Genomic DNA, 18,448 nt, shown 5'->3' with positions numbered 1-18,448 from the left:
CATAAAGCTTTAATAGCAAACCTCTTTTAAGACCATGTCTCAGAATTAGGCTAAAAGATCCTTCAGAGAAACGTAATTTCTCAGAGACTTTGGAGAAACAATCTTCAAGACACAAAGCAGGGAAAAATCATTCCTATATTTCAAGAACAACAGCCATGGCAGATCAAAGGCAAACATTCTTCATTTTCACCTGCGAGCTCTAGTTCAGGTTTGTGAACGTTAGCCACATGAAGAAAGAGAGCTGAGATCTCCATCTTATGTTTGTGCTTCGTGCAAGCGGAACAAGGTCATTTTCGTTGGACTCAAAACGCGTTGTATGCTTCTGTGTATTTTGAAACTGTGACTGCACGTGTGTCTGTTGGTAATCTGTAAATAAAGTAAAACCCCCCTCTGAAAACATCTCGCCTCTTCCTTTTACAGTGCGTGGGCACTGCCTTGATGATATTTATTGGGTGACAAATAGTACCATGAGCACCAAAAGAGATGCCCGACACGCAAAAACCACACACAAGCGGACGGTCCTCACCTCCGTTTCCAGGAACCGACGCAAGGCCCTCTTCTTCTTGATGCTCTTTCGCCGAACATAGACAGCGACGCTGAGCGCCACGATGACAATGACAAAGAGGCCGCCAATGATTCCGGCGGCAATGAGGGGCGTCCTGCAGACAGAAGTGGGTGGAGAGTGGTGTTGTTAGTACCGCTCAAAGTGACGACAGGTGTAAGAAAAGCAAAACTTAATGGGACACACACACACACACACACACACACACACACACACACACACACACACACACACACACACAGAGGCGTGCTATGTTCATGGATCCTGTGACTGGGAAAAAAACCCAACCTGCTGCTACCTCATATTTGACGTTCGTAACTAGTTGTTGCAGAGGACATTCACGACTAATGGAAGATTCGTGTAGCACGGCACTACTGCGGGGACGTGAGGTGCTGTATCGATTGTGGTGGGCCTAAATAGGGAGCGTGGGGCGGTGGGGGTGCTTGAAATTTACAAAAAGAGGCTTCGGATTTCAACATAATGAGATATACAGCCATGTTGTGAATAGTAATGCAACAGTTTGGAAAGATTAGGTCGGCTCGGGTGGAGAAGCAAGGAGACACAAAAGGGAATTGAAGAGGGGGTGAAAAGGACATGGAAGAAGCAATCCAAAATATATGAAGAAAAAGGGAGAAGGAACACACCAAAAAGGATTTGAGGCGAGAAGAAAATCAGAGAAAAGGCAGGGTCGTGGAACTAGAAAGAAAACAGCAGAAGGGTGAGAAGCAGACAGTGAGACGGCACAAGGTGAGACAATGGGAAGGACTTCTCTAATTAGGAGGAGAGGATTTACAGGCGAACAGGCGACTCGGGGTCGCCGCCAGATGAAAGGCGGGACCATCGGCTCCATTATGTGAGCAGAGAAGCCCCCAGAGGCGAGAACAAGTGCTCGTTTGTACTTTAATGGATACCCTCTTACTACTTGCGCTCTTTTGGCTCAATTCTAATGAGTCACATTTGCTCTAATTGTTAAAATAACTTCTTTTTATGTGCAGGCTAATAGAGTTGTTGTGCCAAATTGTCCACTGTACTCTTGATTGTTTTTACTCCGCTCAATGCTGGAGAATCGGAGAGGTCAGCAGGAGGCCGATCTTTATGAGACTAACACACTGTTGAGAGTCAAGGGATTTTTTTTTTGTCCATTGATCCAGAGTTCCATTTGTGAGGTCCTGTCAACCCTTGATTCATTATTGCGATACAGCACGGTTCCATAATTTTGTTTATATCGTGTACTCTAATTGCGTTTGTGCATTTGGACAGTGGCAGCAAATCGGGTTCCCCAGTCCGACGTGATGGATGTTTTCCAAGATCCCTCACCTGTCCATCATCCCAACACAATCCTGGAGTCTGGGCCCAACGCATCTGCAGGGCAGAGAAAGCAGAAACATCGTCCATTAAAGCGCGGGCAGGTTATGAGTAAACCTCTGCTTGTATTTGTCCTGCGTCACTCAGCTGTCACCGAGCACGAAATGAAATCCCCGCGTGGCTGACCACTCATCACGATATGACAGGAGGGGAAACCATGTTATGGCTTGTTTCACATCAAAGAAACACTGCCGGGGAATGTAAACTTTTGTGATCTGTAGGCCAGCAAAGAAAGCCTTTCTCTTGACAACAAAGAGTGACCATGTACAGTTCATCCTAATCTGAATGTGGTCTGTCGCCCTTCAAGCGCTGATCCCCCGTAAATGGGGGCCCTGTGAAAATGTCCTGAAGCTGATCTCAGATGCTTAGTGCCTCTAAAGAGGCTAAGTAGTTCTACCACGCTGACCTGTGATCTGTTTTTCTGTGTTTTGATATACTTTGTAAATCCGGAAGACCTCACAGGCTGGGGTAGAAGAACGAAGATGTGATGCAGCTGTTGTCAGGCCAACAACGGAGTTGTGCCAGAGACCGGAGTGTCTTCTCCCCCCATTTTCTTGGTATTTTCAATGTACTTGTATTCGAAACATGATTCATAAGATAAAACTTGCTCATTGTGCTCACGCGAGGATTGAGATGTGACAAATCTGGCATCGGAGCTAGACAAAGGGCTTCCTTACCCCTGGGTGCAGTTGGCGTGGCAGGGATGACACTCGTTGTTGGCCTTGGCGTACTTAAAGATGAAACTGTTGGCTCCCTGCAGACCGTCGGGACACTTCTCCACACAGTTGGGCCCATCTTTGAAGTGGAGGCACTTCACACACTGGTCCGGACCCTGGATGAGCACCATGGTGGTAGCCCAGAGATGAATTGGGGTGGGGAATAAAAAGATTAAAGGGAGCTCAAACAAAACGATGTCCCATTGTCTACAAAGGTGAAAGAAAAGCTATTAAACTGTCCGCGCAGGAAATAACGAATAAAAGTAGCATATGGGAGAATCAGATCGGGAGCTGGCAAATGCTGTTAATGCGCTCACTTCCTGCCGCGGCTAACGTGGCTGACGGGTCTGGTGATTTATAACATGTCCAGCGCAAATTGCCAGGAGTGTATTCCAGCACACCTCGATGTTGAAGGCGGCAATCAACAAAATCTGGTCATGTCAAGGTAGCGCACGAGGATGGCAGTGGCGGAGATGACAGGTGGTAAGAGCTGCAGCGGGCTCATGAATAAATAAGACCAGTGTGTCTGAACAGACAAAATAACAGCAGTGCTGTGTATTCACGGTGTTGGAACATCCTGATGGACAGTGTCATCTTTGGCACATTCATCCACATGCGAGTAGTGTGAAATTTGAAATTTGCATGTGCAACCATAATGCAAACATATAGACGTCTGAATGCATGAGAGTGCGTCTACAGATGCTCCCACATGTACTTTATTGGTGTGGAAGATTGTCTGTGGCTGATTGGCTTTTTACTCAACAGAGACCAGCATGTCACATTCGGCCTGTTGTGCTTCAACAAGCACCCGTGTTCACTGAATTTGTCCTGCAGCACGGTATGTTCTGTGTGTGTGTGTGTGTGTGTTTTTAATCAAACCACAAATGTTTGAAAAGAACAACTAATGGAAAACTGATCATGTGTTTTTTTTTTCCTTTTTCATTTTGACATGTTGACCTTGACCGCAATTCTGGACAGAATTAGAATGGTTTGGAGGGACAAGTCTTACTTAGCCGGAGAACCGCAGACAATTCTGACGAAGCCAATTTCGACTCTGTAAACGATCATAATTCGTTCCCTTCAGTCCTGCAACAAAATTGCAAGTAAAAGATTCTTACCTGCCCAAGACACGTCAAGGCGTTACCGTCCATCCTGTCGCACTGGCTATCACACTCCAAACACACGGATCCATTGGCAAATTCACGCCCTTCCCTGATCGAGAGAAAGGGAAGAAATTGTGATGCATGTATAATGGATTTGAAAGCGTGTTGAAATATTGATCTGAGCATACTGAGTGGGGATTTTCAAGTACATCGTGTGCACATGAGCACAAGTCGTACATAGGAGCCTTTTGATTTCAACCAACATGCCATGACGCATCCAGATAGCTCAGATCAAGCGTCTTCCATTCTCTTCTCCCAGACTTTTAATTGCGACGGCTGCCGGAGTGCCCTCCGGTTGAGGGCAGGGAGGGCAACGATCCGCCACTGACTATTTGATCAAGTTAAAGGCTCAAGCTGGTCAATAGGCTGGCAGAGAAAGGCCTATGAATAATGAACAGCTTCTTAAATCGTGGCAAACACAAAGCGATGCACTGAGGGAGGCGGTAGAGCTGGTGGGAGGATATGAGCGTTCAGGGAAGCCACCAGGGAGCGGGCAGTGTTTGATTAGGAGAGGGTGAAGGAAGGGGAAGGAAATGGTGTGCACAAGTACAGATGATTTTCTTTTGTTTGCAGCTTCTGAAGCGGTAGAAGTTGAGGCAGTTTACTGAGATGCAGTTCATAATTATGGTTTTGTTTTTCCATTTCTCAAGGCAAATATTGGGTTTATACACTATAACTACAACAGCAGGAGCCGCACCGCAATTCGGGCCATGCTGCCGAATCCTGCCATGTGTGCATATCTAACTCGATCCATGAGTGTCTCCTTTGTTTGTGTCCAAACCAGCAAATTATGCTGCTTTTTTGAAGTGCTGCTGCTCTGGCGAGGCGAGGGCTACGGCTGTCAATAACAACCGCCACTGATCAAAAACACTTTTCCCATCAGGGAAATCGATGAGCTGATGGACACCCTGGGAGGGAGGCTCATGCAGCTGCAAATAAGCAGCCGTCTCTCTCACAGGGGAGGGCTGATGAAAGTGCGCTTCTCCAATAGAAGAGAGGCTCAACAAAATACTTTTATGTGATCCTGACAAATTTGGTGTCTTGATGGGTTTCAAAGTAAAGAACCCACACTCATGAGTTCAACTGTATCCCATTAAAGAGTCATAAAAGTGAAAATGAAATCCCAGTTCTCCCTTTGGCTAAGTCGGAGTATCTTTTATTGGCTAATTCTAATGGTTCGTAACAATTGCAGCAGCTTGTCGCAGCCTTTTTTTTTTCCCGTTCTAACTACATCTTTTTCATGACGTCCAAAAAAACCCTCCCATTGCTCACTTTACATATTTCTCCCTTGTCTTTTTTCCCCCCCCTTGTTCCAGAGTAATCATATTTCTCTTTTGGAAGCTGTATCCTGGGGAATTCTTGAGACCAGGCAGTTATCTCTTTTGTTAAATGCAGACAGAGAAGAACGACAAAGACCACCGCAGTGGTGTTCTCGCCAGTTATTTCTATTCAGTCCAACTCGTCCTCCTGATTGGCCCCTTCATGGCCGCACCAAGGCCCCACCGGGCGGGGGTTGTCCTGATGAGGGATTAGACTGTGGCCAATACCTCATCCCCAGCCCCCTCAAAAAAAAAAGCACGGCCAACCCACCAGAGCTACTTTTTTAATTAAACGCATTCAACGGCTCCCTAATCTACCCTGCAACTCTCAATGGATAGCATCAGACATTCCCCTCCTTGCGTGCATTCTCTGCCTTTTGTTCTTCCTTTGTTTTATTCAACAGACGTAGAAACTAATGGGAATTAAGTGTATTTCCTCATTAACAACGGAAACGCGTAAAAAGGGTGAGCTGAGAGACCTAGGTTTCAAACCTAAAAACTCGAAATATATTCGCTAGAGATATGGACATTTATTGAGGGCTCAACCATGCACGGAGGAACATTGCGGGGAACAACAACAACAATAGCAGCAAACAAGCAACTGCTGAAAAAGTAAAACAGAGCACATGATCTTCTCTACGTTAATTATGTTCAAGTATTTAGTCTCCCAAGTACTCTCTGGCATCCGCGGGGAGAGCATAGAGAGCTTTTGATGAGGTATAAGTCGGATGTGTGCGGATGAGCATTCATCTTACAAACGCATCACATACACATTCAATTTATATCCACATTCAAAAGAGCCCCAGGTCAGATTTGAAAAAAGAAAAGTCTGAATTTTACTGTTGTCACTGCATAGGGAAAACAAATCAATAATTCAATAAATGAAGAACAGATATGTTCTTCAAATGGGCAAAAAAAATTGGAATTGAGGTGCCGTAAAATATGAAAACAATTAGCATCATGTGACTGCGCAAATCCAACTCTAAATCCAAACATGGTTGTCTGTCTCTTTATGAACTGGCAAAGTGTCCAGGGTGTGGTCTGACATTTGACACAGAGAAATACATACATACAGTAGATGCATATTAGCAAGAGAATCTGACATCACATTTAGAAAACTGATCAAATCTTGCATCAAATTAGATGTCATCACCTATATTTGGTGCACAATAACCATACATTTTTTTAAACGCTTCACATTTTATTGGAATGTATGATTTATTGCCAACGAGAAATTATTTTCATATTTGATGTTATTGCATGACACCACCATCCTTGTCTGCACATAAAGAGGAGATGTTTGTGTGACCAAAATAGCAAACCACTAAGTTTCGTGCCTTGCTCCACAACATCTTACAGCTTTCATCATGAACATAGCAACAGATCTCGACATATGGAGCATACCTATACCCAGTGATGTATTTTGAGAACTTTCAAACATGCGCACCTGTTCTTTAAGGACATGTTGGTTTCACACTTGCGCAAAGAAATGCACCAGCAAGCTGCAATACACTGCAGTGGCCGCATTTACAGTACAAGGAGCTTATGCTGCTCGCTGCCACATGTCATTCCCTCGCCAGTCTCCTTCAAAGCTTTGACACTGATCTGTTTTTCCTGACAACTTCAAAGCTTCCCCCTCACAAACGGTGTTCGAGAAGGACCAGCAACAAGTCAACACCGACCGAGGTTTTGCTCGCTCTCGAGCGCCGAACCTCAGGCGCAAATGCGAGGAGTTGCATCCACCTCCCATGGGGGTAACACTTGACATGACCACTTTCAGAAATAGTGACCTTTTTGTAGACGCTGATGGGATTGTCATATTTGAGACAGATGCTTTCAAGTGTGGTGATTCACAACATCTCCTGGTTCATTCACAAGGAAGAATCCGGAAAGCACATTTACAAAGATCTTATTCTCGGGTGAGTTGCCACACATTCGTTTGATGTGCCTCTAAGCAGCATCCAGCAACGACCTGAGTGGAATTATTTATGCTGCTCGATAACATCAAATGTGGCTTTTGTCAGTCATTTTCTAGTTCATTTGTGAACATTTGCCCGAACTATCATAATTCACCAATGTATTCAAGTTAATTCGGCCCGTCCATCGCGCAGGTGACCAACTGCGAGCGCAAAATTTCATATTCGTCCATCTCATTACATTCACTGCAAATGGCAATTAGACTCTCCTTTGGAGCCCTTGAGGGCAGTTTGAGTTCATTGTCATATATCAAAGCTGCTTAAATTGATTTTATTTCCTCTGCTTGTCATGCATGCCTCTTTGCAAGGGAATTAATGTGTCTTCGGGAACCATAAAGATCTCTGGTATTGTGGAAAATGCTTTAGCAGCTCATATGCAGTGCTTGTGAACAGTTAGCCTACTTTTGCATTTATTACGCACCCATAAAATAGATTGCAGGACTCAACGCAGGTGCGGCCCCGTCTGAAGTAGCGGCAGGAGAGACACTGGTCTGGTCCCGGGCCCCAGCAGCCTTCGTCAGAGCACATCCGATCGCACACCATGCGCTGCTGGGCTGTCCGGGAAAACAAACAGATTCAAAATACAACCTCACCTTTGCATGCTTCATTTTGAATGTCACAGAGATAAAGGACACGACTCCATGCAAGCAAGACACTGTGTGAGCATGCATTTTTTTTTCCCCTCTGAATGGGAGTCTTTACATACAATGGAGCTGAAACATCAATGCTGTTTATCCACACACTCCCTGATTGCGCCAGCATCAACCTTGGATGGACCAAACCCTTTGTCAACAGTCAGTGGACAGAGATGTATGGAGACTAATGGAGGAGTGTATGTAAGACATTTCCAACATCACACCATACTTACGAACTTAGCAAGGGGTGGCCCATGTATGGACTTCAGAATGTACAAATTAGTTTGGAATACACCATTGCATCCCGTAGCCCTTAATGACTCTCGACTTGTTCCCTGGTTGAATTCGGGTTCGTGCACTTTTTTGGGTATTTCCATTGTAAAAGATCCCATGATATCCATCCATTCATTTTCTGATCCGCTTTATCCTCACAAGGGTCGTGGTGCGTACTGGAGCTTATCCCAGCTGTCTTTGGGCAGTAGGCGGGTGTCACTCTAGACCGGTTGCCAGCCAATCGCAGGGCACACAGAGACGAACAACCATCCGCGCTCACACTCATACCTAGGGACAATTTAGAGTGTTCCATTAACCTGCCATGAATGTTTCTGGAATGTGGGAGAAAACCGGAGTACCTGGAGAAAACCCACACAGTCACTGGGAGAACATGCAAACTCCACACAGGAAGGCCGGAGCCGGAATCGAACCCCGTACCTCTGCAGTGTGAGGTAGACGCGCTAACCACCCTCCATCGGGCCGCCCCGTCCCATAATGGAACAGTACAATGGAAAGCTGCCATTTAAAAATTGATCAGAGCAGAGGCCACTTTTTTTTTGCCATTTGTGTCACTTATGGTATTTATTCATTATGTCAGCGCACATCTAGCTCTTTTATCTCATTTATCATTATTCTTTATTGCACTACGCAAAAATCCTGACTGATTGATGAGATAAATACTTTGAGGTAGCAATAATGTTCTTTACATGGCTGTCACCTGATCTATATTTACTGAAACACAATAAAGCCTGCCACCACTTACTGCATTCCTTCGGGTCGCGGTTGTTGCGGATTAGCACTTTCTGGGTCGGCGTCCGGAACAACGAAGTCCAGTTGACGGTATTGTAGAAGCAGAGGCGGCTGTTGTTAAAAATGTAGACGTTGCCGGCGCTGATCTCATCCAGCGACTGGAACTGCAGTGAGGAGATCCAACGTTGTTTCAAAATCAGCAGCGAGATACCGCTTCCACTGTAAGGGTGGCATACAGAGCGATGTGACATCTGGAATGTGCAAATGAGGCGAGGAAAGTGGAAATATGATCTCTCTAAACAAAGGCTGTCACAATAAAACTCGTAAGTGCGTCTTCTGTCACATGTGACATAATGAATAAATAAAAAAAACAAAAAATCCAAAGACAATGCTGTTCCCTCCTCGAAAGCTTTTGAAGCAGTGTCACAATTACAAAGCCACTTTCATTGATCATATGAGTAGTATAAAAGTGTACTTTCTTGTCAGTGTGCATAAAGTTTTTCCATGGCAATGTGTTCATACCTGTAAAGGGATCTCCCCCCGATGGTTGCCAGGTTCGAAAAAACACTCAGATCGGTCATGTTCTCAGGCCAAGATTGAATGTTGAGGTAACCTGTAGACAATACCGCTTTTTAACCCCACATTAACCTCCAAAATTCTGAGATTACAAAGGGTACACTTAATGACTAAACATCACCGAATTCTTTTTTTTTTTTTTTTCTTCACCATCATCTTGAACTAAAATGAGTCTTGGTCAATTTGCAAAGTTCAAAGATGAGCTCATTGTTTTAAGGAACTGGACAATATACACACATTTAAAGCCCGGATTTAATATGGGGCTCAAGTTATCGAATGGCATTGGCTTTTAATGACAGATAATAAGGCATCAGCATGTGTGGAAATGAAATTAAAGCGAGGAAGCTGAGGATGACTGAGAATGAGAGGCTATTGCTCTTTCTTATTGCTTGGCTTTTCATTATGAAAATGCAGTTTCGCTCCATTAGCTGTTTGGCTCAACTGCTAGCCACACTTTAATATGACAAAGGGTTTGTGTACGAGCTCATCCCTTTAGGGCCTCGGCTTGCTAATGGACACACACATCCCCATGCACGCGTGCGCATGTGCACGCGTATGCACACACACGCACACACACACAGACACACACACACAGACACAGACAGACAGACAGACAGACAGACAGACAGACACACACACACACACACACACACACACACACACACACACACAAACACTGTCGTATCATGATACTCAACCATTATTTGCAAAGTCACTCATTCACCTGTGATCTCTTTCACGGTGCGGAACACGTTGAGGCGCGCGGGATCCAGCGGTCCAATACCGTGATACATGTCCCTGAAGTGAAGACACACGGAGAATCCAACACTAATCTTCAACATATTGTGGACGGTAATCTCATTTGTGAGGGAAACATGTTCTTCTACCAAAGTCGGCACACTCTTCTGCTGTAACATTCAATATGATTTCCATTAGTAGCTATTGGTCCACTTGGAAAGCTTCAGGTCACAGTGACAGCGCTGATAGATAGTACTGGGAATATTTCTCACTGACCTCCCCCCACAACTGGATTTCCACAAAAGAAATATGCTCGTGTTGTTTGCAACCTTATTCCATCCTAAGATTGGGTTACATTCAAGCAAGTACAAAAGGTTCTAGTTGCACATGTTCACACGGGGGTACAAATTCATTTCAATTCAGGTAAAGCTAAAACATAGTGTCAAAAAAAATATATAAATGCCCGGTGTGAAGCTCACCCTTTGATGCCGGTGATTAGGAAGATGAGGTTTCCATTGATTTTAGTGCAGTTGACAAATTGATCAATATTGCTGGCATCCACGGTTTGATCGGTCTGCAGGATGCCTGTCCCAATGCCGTCACACACTGGCAAGACAAACACAGTTAATGTATTAATCCTCATGTTCCCCGTGCATCTGAAGCGATGAAGTGGACGTCACTTTGTTTCAAATGACACATTGCTGCAAGAGGAAGGCTAGCCATTGAAATTCCTCTGATGAAAGACAATAACTCCACATCATAAATTCATTACATTTGCATTAATTACAGTTGCCGTCGTGTGTGTCTCACCAAGGCAAGGAATGGCGATGATGAATAAGGCTGGCATTAAGCGCTGTAACCCCTTTTTGATAGTGATTTATACCAGCCAATTTCATATCTGAAATGTTAATTTGTTATCATTTCCCACAGTTCCTTTGGCTCTCCCTCATTAACCTCTCGCTGCTGCATGACGATAGAACCCAGGAGATTCACCCTTGAGAGGCACTGCTGCTCATTTTCGGAGCCGGGTGGAAAATTTCATTGAATATTTCTCTTGAGGAAAGAGGAAGGACTTTCTTTGTCTCATAATTTGATCTATTGTGAACTGAGCCACATAGAAAGCCTTACGCATACTGTATGTTCCTCAGTCCTTTTTTTAAAAAAAAATCACCACAGGGTGAATTGTGTTTCATACACACATATATCTATTTGCAACATATTCAAAAGTGATTTTCCTTGACAGTGCTCGAGAAGTGGAAAATAATCTATTCAATAACGCTCCTAATTAAAAAAAAAAAAAAAAGTCTGGAAGAGCACTCGAACCTCTGACCTGTGGTCTCCGAGTCAGAGTCATTCAGCCTGAATTACTACAGCCCATTCATTTATGAAAACATCACTTGAAAAAGACGCCATTTTAACAAACGTATTGAGCATCAGCTGCCATCAGATGTCAAAAAGCTAAAGTGTATATTCCACTGAAAGAGACACATTTGGGGCCATTGTTACACGACATAAGTCAGTGTTTCGTCGAAGCAGCCCATAACACTAAATCATATTTTGATGTCAAGCTTTCAAAGTAATTCTCACGAGCTACTGCTGATCTGATATCATAAAGCTATTATAGATGAAAACGGCACAGCTGCTTAAGCTGTTTACAAGCAGACAAATGCAAAAGAGTGGCTGAGGCTGTTGAAGAATGGACACAAAACAGATTTGGCCTGAGACGGGATAGATGCAGACACCACGTTGGCTATCTTGTCTCGTTTCATCAAACTGGAAGAGTTCGAGCCACTGGAAGTGTCAAACGCTTACATTTATTTGCAACCTAAATACTGAGAGTTGAGCTCTTGTGAGGATGGAGAGGGCGGGGGGAAAGTTTTTCGCTTCAGCCTGTTGATGAGATTTTTACAAAGCAAAATGATCAGCAATATGAATGCCTTCTATTTTGCAATCTGATCTTTAATGTCGGGCAACCAGAGCTCCTCTTTTCGCCAGAAATGTTCACTTTTTTTTCAGACATCCACATGGTATCAAACCATGATTTTCAAATCATCTGGGATTGCATCACCGTGCATACATTCTTCTGCTGTAGAATTTCTTTTTACGTCCCACTTTCCTACAATGTCTGGCTGTACCTTTAATGCCGTCACTGGGGGAGATTACTTCAGCCAGATACAATTCCACTCATGTCTGATGTCTTATGATGTCACTCAGTGTTTCTATATGGAAGTCTTTCCTGTAGCAACCCCATTGAAATGAAGCTAACCACATGAAAAAAAGAATTATTTTCACTTATGGCAATTAAAAATACACGTACAATGGAGGATTTCCTGGAAAAGTGCAAGAGCTGAAAGAAGGCCTCTGAAAGGACAATAAAATTAAATTTGTCGTGTTTTGTTTTGGCCTTGCTTTGTGAGAGGGAATCCCTGTTATGCAAACCGCACCCTTCAAAAAAAAAAAAAAAAAAAAAAAAGCAAACTAGAACAAAAGAAAGCAAGACAAAACATTTACTACAATTTTGGCTTCCTGTCGAAAACCCTGACAATGTGCCCAATTTATAATGGCATAATAGCTGTTTTGTTCGTCTGTGCAGGAAATCGATGTGCAATGCAAATAAGGCAGGTTCCTGCTTTGGATTACCTTTGGGGCAGATGTCTGTGCAGGGAATGCACATTTTGATGCGGTTCTCCTCCACTTCCATCTTGTTGCTAGGACACGCTCGGACACAGGAGTTATGGTCCACCACAAAGTTATCTGACATAAGCATACAGAAGATGTTTGCATACATTAGCATGCAGATGTAAAGATGCCTTTAGGGTGGGAATTTGAATCATGTTTGTCATAAGATCCAAGCCATAGAATATGTTGCTGTTGATGAGGGCAGCGAGGGAAGCGAGAGGGAGGAAACCATTGCATATGCATAGGCATTGATTTTACTCCCATCACTTCATAAGAGAGCAACTTTATTTTTTTTTGTCTGGTTCATGGAAATAATTTTTCTAGGTGTCGTCACAGTGCACTCTCCGTTTCTCATGATAGGTTCAAGTGAGACTCTGAACAGGATAAGCGGTATTTTCATATTTTACTATTTGTAGATGATCTGGGGGGCTTCGTTGAGTGTGTGATGTCGCCAGGATGTCAGCTCCTCTAAATCTGAGCCCACGGTTTGGCGGATCGCAGAGTTGGGAGTATACATCTTTTTTCATGATTTGTAGAATTTTGGGGGGTGAGAATTGACCCATTGTTCAGGTTGCCGACGAAAGCATGACTTGTATGCAAATATTTGAAAGTATATAGCTGTGACATTCAAAAAATGGTCATCCGGATTTGATGCTTGGCATGCAGTGAGTCCAATTTAACAATCAGTTACAGTCCCCTCCAAAAGCATTGGAACAGCAAGGTCAATTCCTTTGTTTTTGTCTGAAGACATTTGGGTTTCAGAGCCAAAAATGACTATGAGACAAAAGCTGAGAATTCCAGCTTTTATGTCATGGTATTTACGTCTAGACGTGTTGAACGACTCGGGACAGAGCACTTTTGATTGAAGCCACCCAATTTTCTTGGGAGGAAAAGTATTGGGGAACATGACCGTTGCATTCTAAATGGTTTGCTTAAACAACAGATAATGTTTGTTTTCAACTTTGGATTTCACCTGTGTGAGCTGGATTTGCTGGTAAGCAAACATGATGACCAGAGACCTTGGGAGAAAAGCCGAGAGGAGCGGCTAAAATTTCAGAACAATTTGTTCCAGACTGATGAGACCAAGATTGACCTCTTCCAAAGTGATGGAAAGGCTAACGTATGGAGAAAGAAAGGATTTGATTATGATCCAAAACACACAAGCTCATCTTTGAAGCATGGTGGAGGTAATGCAGGTCACGGCTTGGGCTTGCATGGCTGCTTTTGGAACGAGCTCACTCATCGCAAAGACATTTTGAACATGTTCAACATTTGATGGTGACAAGAAAAACTGACAATGTTTGGTGAGCGTCTTTGCAACCTTTAATGAACCCTGACGAAAAAAAAAACAATCGCTGCGTGCGCAGACACTTGTGAACTTTCACGGCTCAGTGAGATACGGACTTAACTGTCATGTTTTGGCTCTGTTTGTGTTTGACTTCAATGTCAGCTGGAGTGGAGGGGGCACCTGTGCCTTGTTACCACTCAAGCCTGCAATGTATTTAAGGACTGTCAGGCTGCCCAGTCGCTGTCGGATTATTGACCTTGCTTGCTGTTCATGCTCAAGAGATACTTTATAGACATTCCGTTCATGTTCATAGTCGCGCCGGTTCCGATAGATTCTCATTTTGTGAGTATTTTGGTTTGTTTGTTAACAGCTTCTGATTTAAGTTTCGCATAGTTGGACCTTCATTTTGTGTTTTTTCGGATTTCCGTTTTATCTAGCCTATTTCAAGCACTTTTTGTTCTTATTGGGTTTTCCTGGTTATTTGTTGCTATTGATTTCTCTTTTCACTTTGTCTGTCCTTCTTTTTTCTGTAAATAAATCTTCTTGTGTCGTGATTTGTCTGAGTCTGCGTTTGTGGGATCCGCATACCATCTGGTTCATTGCCCAACCCTGATTTCTTTATCTTGGACCAGGATAGTTCTGGTTCTGAATGAAGATCCTCGACTGGAACTATTGGTTGATTTATTATGCTCTGAGAGCTCGGCTAGAATTCAATGACTCAAATTCTTGGTAAAAATGCTGTAATGTCAAGATACAAAGTGAACATACGGGGGCATTTCTTGACACAAAAGGCTCCATAGGTGTACTTCGCTCTTGGATTGTGCTCCAACTGGAACGATGTGGGATTATACACAAACGGCTGAGGGCACTGGGTCACACATGCACCGCTGTCGTTGAAATTGGTGCAAGCTTTTTTCTGTAAATAAATCTTCTTGTGTCGTGATTTGTCTGAGTCTGCGTTTGTGGGATCCGCATACCATCTGGTTCATTGCCCAACCCTGATTTCTTTATCTTGGACCAGGATAGTTCTGGTTCTGAATGAAGATCCTCGACTGGAACTATTGGTTGATTTATTATGCTCTGAGAGCTCGGCTAGAATTCAATGACTCAAATTCTTGGTAAAAATGCTGTAATGTCAAGATACAAAGTGAACATACGGGGGCATTTCTTGACACAAAAGGCTCCATAGGTGTACTTCGCTCTTGGATTGTGCTCCAACTGGAACGATGTGGGATTATACACAAACGGCTGAGGGCACTGGGTCACACCTGCACCGCTGTCGTTGAAATTGGGGCAAGACCCTGCAAAAAAAAAAAAAAAAAGAGAAGGGTGGGAAAAAGGCATAAACTAGGGTGTCGGGGATACAAGTGAGCGCTACCATGCGGGGCACACGAGTTATGGAGGCCATCGGAAGGTCATATTTCTCTCACAGAAGCTGTTGTGAATGAAAAACTATTACAGCTGCATTTCATTTTTACGCAACGTGTTAATCATGCTTGCGGCCACAAATGGGAGACAAATTGGAGCCATCTATCCGCTGCCAGCATGTAAATGCTGAAATGTTTTGCCGTAAAACTTTTAAGTGTTTTGTCATCAGTGGCCACAGTCCGAAACGGCAGTAATTGAATTGGATGAGCCTTCCTGTGAATTACAGCAACAATATCACACCTCCGAGTGCACATTGAGCAGCGGTGGTCCGCACAGGGCCGACTCTTGGTGATAAGAGGGATATTAATTGGAACAATGAATCACCAATTTGCTCTTTGAAGAGCGCCGGCGCAGCAGACTCTTACCGCCTTGTGAAATGACAAACAATGCATCACGACGTAAACAAAGTAAATCACTCTGGAAAATGACACGGATGTCACGCACGAGAGGACACGCGGAAGGACGCGCTCGAGAAGCATGCCGGGATGTGAGCAGGTCGTGTGCACGTACGAAGCAGTCTGTGTCCTTGGGTCCCGAGCAGCCGCCAGCGCACTCGCGGTGGCAGCAGTCGCTGACGTACGGCCCGAAGCATCGACCGTCACACTGCTCTGCGCACACCGTCTTCGTCACTGCCCACAAAGAGAAGAGCTTTAAAGGTCTGCCGTGCGCGCGCGCGCACACACACACACACACACACACACACACACACACACACACACACACACACACACACACACACACACACACACACACACACACACACACTCTAAAACAAAACAAAAAAAGGAGACAATATCACCACCCTCGACACGCTTATGCTGCAATGCTATGAAATTCAGGCAGATACAAATTAGGGGCTTCACAAGCAAAAGGTCACCCGACTCCTTCTCTGACCAAAAGTCTTGTATAAGACTTTTCTTTTCTTGTCCTAGAACAAGCCGCTTATCTTCTGGAAATTACTGTTGTGCTCTGAAGCTGCTGCTTCAAATATGCTGCAGCATGCAGCTTCACTGATTCTGTCTTGAAAAAACAGTTCTGCTGTGATGATCAGCCACCGCATACATATATAGATAGATCGATAAATAAATCTTGATCGATGTCCAACTGTGCCATTCATTCAAGTCCAGTGCTATTACATGCTAATTATCACCTTTTTTAAATTTGGCTAAATGGTATGAGCTGTATTTGTCCCAATTTACCTAGCATAAGAACTTGAGAGTAAAATGGCTACCCTTAGAAACTAGTGAATATTGCTAACTTATAAACAGGAGGCGCAATATAATAGCATTCGGTTGCAGACTGAGAGGAACCGGATTGATTCTCCTGTTGGTCAAAAGTCTTCTGGTTGAGAAGTGGATTCTGACTGGTGGCTCAAACACGTATGAATGTGTAGGCATCACAAAGTTACGAGATGAAGTAGCATCTCTTTTTCAGGTTGTAGTAGGAGTATTTGACTGAGAGTTCAAAGTTTAGCGGGGGCGCGCTTTTAGCACATTTAGAGGATACGCCCACTGAGTTTGCGAGCGGAGAAAATGGGCTTGATTCTTCATGATTTTGAAGCCTCATTTTAATTACTTTTTGTTTTAATTTGCCGGTGTTGTTCACGATTCTCTCCACTGTCACATTTAAAAGACATTTATTTTGCTTTACAGGAACTTTAAGTCAAGAATAAAAACAAAGCCAAACAAATAGGTTATTGCAAATTATGAATTCAAATGGTCAAATCTAAAATGGTTCCTCATTCATTTTAAGAGCTGGCTTGGCAAATTTCAAAACAAAGTATTTAAGCGTTTATTTTTCCTGCCTCTAACCATTTGATTTTTTTCCTTAATCAGGAAAGTGAATACTTCTCAAAAATGCATTTGATATGGTTGCATACTCACAGGTTTGACACTGGTCGTCCTGGTGACCCCAGCACCGTCCGTTACAGGAGCGATGACAGCGTCTGCCTGCATAACACACACACACACACACACACACACACACACACACACACACACACACACACACACACACACGCACAAAATTCAAGCAATCAGTCACGCCTGTAAAACTTCCACAGTAACACACTCCACGTGTCTATGCAGGATGACAAGCCAGGCCATTCTCTTCCATGGTTTTCTGCTGGAAAGTTGGACACCGCATCTGCCGTCATTAAGGCTTAAATGACTGGCGTTAATAACAGTGTAAGTGGAACAGTGCGCTCTGACTGTCACCAGGCCCACTCCTTTGCAGGGCAGCGAACGCAAATTCTAAACACTGCCTGCCAAGGGTCTCCAATTTGGCAACCTCAACTCCCACATGTTCCATTGTCATTTTAGGGCCCACCCCCTCTAGTCTTTGTTGCTTTTCATCGTCCTCCTTCATTAGTGACTATCTCATCAACCAAACTCTTCTTTTTGTCACATTCTCAAAGTGTCTGCTTCAACCAGCATTACGTTGGCAAGTGCACTATACGCAGCTCCCTGCAGGTTTCAAGACTCAACACCAGTATGCTTAAAACAAAAGGTCATCGGGCTTTTTTGTCAAGTGAACTCAAGTTCAAGTAAACCCCCCAACCCTCGTTGCATGCTCAATGTTTGTCACTGCAGCTGTCCTTGCTGCTCATCCCGATGGCTTTGATCTTACAATACTTGAAATGAGCAGAGAGGCTCTTCCCCCCCTTAAACAAAAAAAAAAAAAGTGCCATGAGGAGCCACTTCTTGTGACATTGAATGTCCGCCAGACAGAAATGCCCGCTGTGTGTAAAGAAGAGGGACCAGCGGACTGGAGGGCCCGAAGACAAGCGGCGGCAGCACCAGCAGAACCCTCACGAGCAACTGTCAGAGTGGCTGAGACTTAAAAAGAGCATAGCGACACAGCGGCTCTATGGGCCTCGCTGCGGAGCGGCCGCAGCGCCGACGCAAACGTTCACACGCTGATTTTAACACCATGTGATTTTGCCCCTAGTTGACCGATAGGCAAACGCAGTGACTAAGCA

At 44.0% G+C, this 18,448-nt stretch overlaps 1 protein-coding gene across 3 annotated transcripts in view; it reads right to left on the bottom strand.

The window, feature by feature from the left end:
• LOC109528703 (receptor tyrosine-protein kinase erbB-4) overlaps positions 1–18,448 on the bottom strand; it is a 168,366-nt gene that overhangs the window by 34,537 nt on the left and 115,381 nt on the right. For all 3 annotated transcript variants that reach the window (XM_019891625.1, XM_019891628.1, XM_019891627.1), the window contains exons 5-17: positions 17,352–17,417; positions 15,979–16,097; positions 14,809–14,950; positions 12,714–12,827; positions 10,553–10,679; positions 10,060–10,133; positions 9,282–9,372; positions 8,773–8,978; positions 7,523–7,655; positions 3,762–3,855; positions 2,605–2,759; positions 1,880–1,924; positions 527–659 (exon numbers count right to left, since the gene is read on the bottom strand). In XM_019891625.1, coding sequence (XP_019747184.1) covers positions 527–659; positions 1,880–1,924; positions 2,605–2,759; positions 3,762–3,855; positions 7,523–7,655; positions 8,773–8,978; positions 9,282–9,372; positions 10,060–10,133; positions 10,553–10,679; positions 12,714–12,827; positions 14,809–14,950; positions 15,979–16,097; positions 17,352–17,417 — 1,499 coding nt within the window. The remainder of the gene's footprint in view (positions 1–526; positions 660–1,879; positions 1,925–2,604; positions 2,760–3,761; positions 3,856–7,522; positions 7,656–8,772; positions 8,979–9,281; positions 9,373–10,059; positions 10,134–10,552; positions 10,680–12,713; positions 12,828–14,808; positions 14,951–15,978; positions 16,098–17,351; positions 17,418–18,448) is intronic.

Source organism: Hippocampus comes, unplaced genomic scaffold (genome assembly GCF_001891065.2).
Source record: "Hippocampus comes isolate QL1 unplaced genomic scaffold, H_comes_QL1_v1.1 scaffold174, whole genome shotgun sequence".
Taxonomy (NCBI): domain Eukaryota; kingdom Metazoa; phylum Chordata; class Actinopteri; order Syngnathiformes; family Syngnathidae; genus Hippocampus; species Hippocampus comes.
This window is presented reverse-complemented; position numbering and strand designations above follow the sequence as displayed.